This window comes from Vigna umbellata, chromosome 6 (assembly GCF_029865625.1).
Source record: "Vigna umbellata cultivar VRB3 chromosome 6, Vumbellata_1.0, whole genome shotgun sequence".
Lineage (NCBI taxonomy): Eukaryota > Viridiplantae > Streptophyta > Magnoliopsida > Fabales > Fabaceae > Vigna > Vigna umbellata.
Window position 1 is genome coordinate 2,571,366 of NC_142170.1, and position 7,593 is coordinate 2,578,958.

At 29.1% G+C, this 7,593-nt stretch overlaps 1 protein-coding gene across 1 annotated transcript; it reads right to left on the minus strand.

Moving 5' to 3' along the window:
• Nucleotides 1-1,317: 1,317 nt before the first annotated feature.
• On the minus strand, nucleotides 1,318-7,126 carry LOC124829811 (sodium/calcium exchanger NCL1-like). Its single transcript, XM_088092457.1, has 9 exons — nucleotides 6,617-7,126; nucleotides 5,444-5,635; nucleotides 3,543-3,727; nucleotides 3,180-3,322; nucleotides 2,839-3,106; nucleotides 2,594-2,739; nucleotides 2,084-2,342; nucleotides 1,712-2,008; nucleotides 1,318-1,615 (listed from the first exon to the last, which is right to left on the minus strand). Exons 1-9 carry the CDS (start codon nucleotides 6,999-7,001, stop codon nucleotides 1,367-1,369), a joined length of 2,124 nt encoding a protein of 707 aa, XP_087948583.1. The 5' UTR covers nucleotides 7,002-7,126; the 3' UTR covers nucleotides 1,318-1,366.
• Between the last annotated feature and the right edge of the window lie 467 nt (nucleotides 7,127-7,593).

A 7,593-nucleotide genomic window follows, 5' to 3' on the forward strand; every position in this document is an offset into this window, starting at 1 on the left:
AAAAATCATGTAATCTTTGTAAAATATTTGTTAAACCCCTAAAGAATTCTTAAAGGAGAACTCGATGTACCCATGTTGAGTAAATCAACATAAAATATTGCTTTTCTTATTGAAACGTTTTCATAAGGCTGTTTGGAAAAATCTGAATATATCTCTTATTTATTAATATTTTGAAAACTTATCAGACTACAAAACATTAACACTATTAATTTCCCTTAATGTTTTTCTGTGTATTTTATGGTTTATCACGTACACTATATGGTGTCCTTACTCATCTCGCGTCACCGTAACTTTCCATATCCATTATTCACTCCCTCTTCCACCATTACTTTCAAACATTGAATGCTCTTGCTCTACCTTATGCCGCAACACTCTTACCTGGCCCTAGGGTTTATGTTTTCGAAGAAGAGAATAGAAAAAGGAAAAGAACAATGAAGGTTTTCATTAGAGTTTGAAGAGAAGAAAAGAAAGAGAAAAAAAAAATTCTCCTTGAAACAATGACAAATGGTATAAATAACTCAAATGTTATTATGAAAAATGTGAAAAACGTTAAATAAACAAAAAAAATTAATTAAAAAGACTAAATTCACACATCTCCAAACTTTAAGGACTAATTGGACCAAAATTTTGAAGATGAACTAACTCTAATTTTCATTTAACTCTTGTTTAAAATATATGTTTTTGTAAATAAATATTAATTCCTTAAATTAATTAATTTTCTAAATTATTATATTTTATATACTCATTTTTTTAAATAAATCTTTCTCCACAAATTATTTTTAGAAAAGTTTTTTTAGAAATATTTTTTAAAAACTTAAAATTAAAAGAATTTCTTCCTTCTATTTTAACATAAAATAAAATGAAAAACTTTAGTTAGAATTTCAGTCCCGATATTTTAATAAAATATCACTCAATCAGATTTAGAATTCAATTTGGAAAACTAGATTCTGAACTATTATGCTATTTGTGTAAAAATCCAAACTGCACTAGGTCAAAATTTCAAGTAGTAATAATAATTATAGTGCCACAAATGAAATCAGTATCTGATTCACAATAATATGTGTAGAAAGACAAAACACCTATCATCATGATTTCGAGCTACATAATTACAATCAATGATCACATTTCAAGGTATTAGCAGTCAAGTTCCGTCACAGTGCTTAAAAGCCGTATTAAATGAGAAAAAATGTATTTAAACTTTCTTATATCTCGGTTTTTAATCGACATGAACTATGGAGAGTAATAATAATTATTATCTTTTAAAATTTTATACAAAATCAATTTTACAAACCTAACTAAACCCATTTTACGATGTCATAACTTCAAAAATTGAACTCTTTCAATTGGAACAAGACTTCAAAGGTTGCTACTTATAATGAAGAACCTGGTCAAGTACAAAAACCATAACCAAGGACAATGGGTACAAGAGGATTGCAAAAAATGATGACCATAGAGGAAAAGTGGAGAGAAAATTTGCAGTTAAGACTGCTATAGAACAAACAATAGCAACAACCAGCAATTCAGCAGAATATTGCCATGTGACTTGTCCCACACAGATCAGAACTGAGATTGCAAAGAAGCCAAGAATGTTGTTCATCAACACCCCTCCATAAATCTGAAATCATCAAAATATCTTCAAGTCCTCAGAAAGTGGTTTAAATGCATATTTATTGATTGAGTTTGAGGAAAGAAATTGGTTAAATATGCTAACCTCAGAAATGGCAAGAGAAGTGGTTCTTGGCTTCTTATGGCTTGCTTCTTTGATTGCTGAAGTTGCTTCTCTAGCATTTGTGGCCAAGGGGACTAGAATAAATGACATGAAGAATGGATGAAGTCCTACACTGTTAGAGAAGTTGTGCACACTTTCTGTTAGAGGCTCTGCCAAAATGGACAGCATAGCAATTCCTAGCACCACATATGAAATGGCCTTAAACCATGCCCATGTTGTTTTATCAACTACTGCTTCACTTTGCCTCTCTTCTACCACCATGTCAACCTCTTCCCAGCTCTTGTATGCACAAAATCAAAGAGTCTTAAGTCACATTTGCTCACTTTGGACAAAGGGAATAGAGAATATAATTACCTGATACATATCTTCTTGAGACTCAGAATGTGACACTGGAGCAGGAGCTGAAGTTGAGCTAAGCCATTTCTGAAACCCAGAAACAAATTCCTCCTCATTGATTATGCGGTCGTTATCAATGTCAAGTTCTTCAATGACAAGAGCTACTGCTTCTTCCACTTCCATTGATGCTTTGACAAACTTGATGTTCATGATTAGTTCTCTTAACTCAGATTGGGAAATGAAGTTGTCTCTATTACGATCAATTTTCACAAACAACCTGGTTATCACAGAGGCAATGCTATGAACTTGTTGTGCTCTTAGTTAGACTGGTAAAGTGTACAGTAACTGGAATCATATCAGGATTTTTCATGTTGAGTTAGAAGCTTACAATAATATCAGATGCTAATAATAGGTGATGTTGTGTTTACATTCTGAACTAGTAATAGTAGAAACTGGTTTTGAAATGGATTTGACATCTAATAAAATGTATTGTGCTTGTGCCAAGAAGTTCAAATAAATGATACTGACCCTCTGATAGCTTGTTCATCTGGTTTTCCATCTACTGTGAGAAGGCTACCAACCACATCACTCTGAACATGCTTCAAGATTTCACATATAAGCTGTTTCTTTCCTTCGCGTTCTTTTCTTTTGTTTTCAATCCATGGACCAAAAACCTGTCAGTTTTCAACACTCGGCATAGTGAAGTTCCTGCTAAAATGTGTTTTGAAACACATTGCTATTACTTTTCTTCAAGACAGTGTATTTCTATGTACCTGATATATGTTTTTCAATGATTTCCTTGAAAAATACTGTTTCTCTAAAGCGTGCTGCGTTTGACGAAGCCATTTTGTGAAGCCACTAACAAATTCCTCTTTGCTTATTCTTTTGTCACCATCCAGGTCAAAAATCTGTAACACCTGTTGTACTTCTTTCTCCTCATCAAAATTGGTTTCAGTAACTTTGTTTTTGAGCAGAAGATCTCTGACTTCAGAAGCTGATATACCACTGCTCCCATCTCGATCTATTTCCTTATATAATCTCCTGCAGAGTGTTGTGCCTATAAATAGCTTGTCACAGGTAAAACTTTCAGTGTAGCAGTTCTTCGAAATCTCACCTTATGGCACTCACATTTGGAGTCCCATTCCTTGTGAAGATCCTTTGCAGGGTGTTCTTCTGAACATCTTGTAATATTCTCAATATTAAATGATCGTGTTTCACATATTCCAGTCTTCTTTTCTGTACCCATGGCTCAAAAATCTGCAGGTTAAATAGCCAGTAACGCAATTAATTAATTACTCAGGAACAAGATGACATAATAGGATATAATAACACATGACATAATTTGTGTTTAGGATATAATTCAATTGTCATAGGTTTGATATCAGCGATGTCACAACATATGATGTTTATGCCACACTGACTTGAACATAATTGATGAACATTTACGATACAAAAAGGAAAATGAAAAGTGAGAAACCTGGTAAACGAAGTAGAGGAAGAGAAAAATGGAGGTAATAATGAGAGCAATTAGTAAGGTGGCGTTTCTTAGCTGAGAAGAGAAATTGAAGAAATTTGGGATTTGCATGATTGCAAATGGCATCACTGAGAAAAGCATGATTCTTGCAGTGTAACGGGTTTCCAAATCCGTAGTAATGCCGTAACCTTCAAATCCACCAAAGATATTTTTCAGGCACAAAATTAACTCATGAATACTGGGTTATTTGAATATTCACAAATGATATTTAACATAATTTCTACATTCATTTTAACATTATTCTTATTTAATTTTTATTCTTCTTTTTCTCTAAAAGTACAAAAATTATTTCTTTTTTATAACTGTTTTACTCTTAATGTGTGCTCTTAAATAAATGTGTGAATATGTATAACTCTACCACTTGATATTATCAAGAAAATTCTACCTTTTAGACATCAAATGCTACTATTGAGCATACATATGATTATAAAAGCTCATTAATTATTAATAGAATTTTGAATTGATCTTAAATAGGCAGGGTTAAGATGAAGAATACTTAAACAATGTCCTTGTTCATAATTACAACTGTATAATTTTATTAAATACTACACTTGAAGTAATTTTGTTTTCCACATATATCATCAATATTCCATCCTCAAGTTCATTGAAATAATATCTTTAATATTAATTATTTTATCTGAAGTATTCTCTCTTTTAAAGTCTAAAACTCCTTTAATTCTTAAAATAAGAATTGAAAAAGAAAAATTTATTTAAATTACTTTCAATCTCAAATCCTAAATTATATAAGAATAAATTTGAACAATCCTGTTTGATTGTATTTCTTTATTTTTTCGAAAGAAACTATTAGATTAAAAGTTCTTTTGCATATTATATATATATATATATATATATATATATATATATATATATATATATATATATATATATATATATATATATATATATTAGGTTTATGTTAATCAAGTTATTAAATATCTCGTTTATATAAATGAAAAAGTATATTTGTATTCTAAAATATAAATTACTTTTATAATTGTATACTAATTGTTAAATTTTAATAAAAATTGACATGAATAATTATATATATAAGACTAAAATTTAATAGTTAAATAAAATAAATATTTTACATAATGTTACTAACACTGTACTACACTAGTATAATTGATTCCATATTAAGCATGTTAAAAATATTTTCTTTTAGGAATTATTTTAAAATTAAAAATATGAATAATTTTTTATCTATCTCTTTTCTAGTCTTTGTTTGAAAAGAACAAAGGAAATGAAATGGAGAAATGGTGAAAGAGAAAATGAAACGAGAGTTAGGGAACATAAAAATTATTTTTTGTTATCGGAAACAAATTAAATTTTAAAATTTAAACATGTTTGAATGTGCTATAACTAATTATTGTATTTATAAATACAATTTTATAGAGATAAGAGTTGAACGAAATTTGAATGACTGATATATGTAATTGATTATAGATTATTCTATTTTTATTTCCTTAGCTTTGTTTGGTTGGTGGTTTTGCTTTCACACACACGAAAAGAAAGAGTCTATATTGTGCAGAGGTAATTTTCTCAACCACATATTTTCTGATTTTTTTTTGTCTTACTTTTAAGAGGAATTTAATGTAGAAAGACCCACAGAAGTTATTGCCATCAGACTTCTTAGTTTCTCAGATCCAAATTCACTTTAAAATTCTTGATGAAAATAAAATTACTTTTTGAAACTATTTTTTTATTTTATTTTTGATTTGAAAAAACAAATTAATATAATGAGTTAGAATGGAGTGAAAAATTAAAAATATCAACCTTAAATTAACATAATATATTAGTTGGAAAATTAGAATATAAGAGTTAAAGAAAAATGAGTTGGAAGAAACCAGTGATGAAGGCTTTAACAGTGTTGTGGTGAGAGTTAGAAGCAGAAGAATGAGGCTGAAATTGTTGTCTTCCAACAATGACACAGCTTCCCCAAACTACGGTCAGAAGCAAAATAGATGATCCAGCCAATATCCCAATCCCAGTCATGCCATATTCTTCTGCTATCTCCCTATTGCTCACAAGTCCTGAAACTGTTCATACAATCAAATTATTTATAAAATTATTCATAAAACCAAACAAAATTATATATTATATATATTATCTATTCTTACTACACTGTGTATAATAATTTTACTACTTATTTATTAAATATTTATATAGTCATTCTCAATTTCATTAAGTATACTATTTAAAATATATTTTTTCATTTATGTGTTTCTTTGACAAATTATAACAACGGTGTTATGATAGAAACATTAATCATTAACCGAAAAAGAAATGCTTAATTATGAAAAAAGTACAGAGATATTGATGAAAAGTGAAATTTGTATTTTCAAAAAGTAATTTAATTCTTAATCACAAATAAAATCATTTAACTTAATAAAAAAATTAAAAACTCCCTGAACATAAAACAGAAGTAAAATAGTTCATGCGAACATAGATAGAATTGGAAAGTTATTAGACTAATATAATCTAAACAAAAGTTTTACAAATAATTAGTCATACTATTTTTCATGATTACTACAACGAAACTTTCAAAATTAACAATGAAATACTAATTAAGTATGAGTTAAGACAAACTTTTCTATAAAGCTTTGTTCAAACACTTAAATATATAATTACTCATTCTATACCAATATATAAATAAAAATTGTATGAATAGTTAATGACTGTGTTGGTTGAGATTATCCCTTATCATAGCTAGACTCATAAGTGCCATTCTTGGTCTGGTAACAGTTGGTGGAAGACAATTTCAAAAGGAAAAGTCATCATCCATCACGCGAGAGAGAGAGAGAGAGAGAGAGAGAGAGAGAGGTGTATTTAGGAATCATAAGAAATTCGATATATTAAGATTACTGTTAACATATTCACAAGTTAAACATGGAAAACACAGATTCAAACATTTATTCAAATAATTTTTCGAGTTCTGACTTAGTTATATATGCATCTGCAACTGCATGATGCCTCTCTATTCAATTGAAAAGGGAAGGAAAACATAAGAGATGACATACCAAGAAGAATTAGGGACTCTGGAAGGGCGGCTAGGATGTGAAAAGCACTGGCACCAAAGATACCAGGGCCAAGAATCTTGAAGATTTGTTCTCCTCCTTTGGCCAAATATGATTCTCCATGGAACAGCAAATACTCATACACCAAGATAAGAAAGAGATGGCCAAAAATATTGTCTGTGCATGGCAAGAAGCCATACATTTGTTTGCAGTGCTCCTCGCAGGATTCATCATCAATTCCTTTCAGAACTAAGTAGGAAGTTTCCTTGTGTTGAACTTTTTGAACACCATCTGAAACTAGTTCTGTCAGATATCGACCTTGAACCCTTATTGTTGTTGCTAACAAAAGGAGAAATATAGAGTATGGTGTTTTGGAAATGTTTCTCATATTTTTGTTTTCTTAATTGAGCACAGGAAAGAAACAACATTAATTTGATTACTTAGCTCAATTTGTATAAAAGATTTTGGTAATGTACCACAAGTAATGCTTTGCACTCCAAATAATAAGAAAAACAAAGAAATTGGAAGTCAACAAATGGGTTTACTTGCTGTACGGTTTAAGGCAAAGTCCGTCATAAACGAGGACCGATTCTTCCACTCTTCAAATTTTAATATCTGTTTAATAAATGTACAAAATCAAAATATCATTCTTAACCCAGTGAAATAGTAACCAGTTTACATTATCGGATAAAATAATGTATATATATAAAAATTTTGTAAGATTAAATTAAATTTAAAATTTATTTTTTAATATAATATTAAAATTATAAATTATAAATTATAATTCATCTGTTCTTGTATATTTAAAATTATTTTATTTTTAGTGATATGAGATTTCTAGCCTATCCTATAAATCTTTAAAATAATAAGTTTATATGTTATTTTTCTGATTTATTATTTCTTTTGTAATGGTTGTCCAACCTTGTTTACTACTTTTCTGTATTATATGTTTAATAGTTTTTAATTAAATATTTGATTTG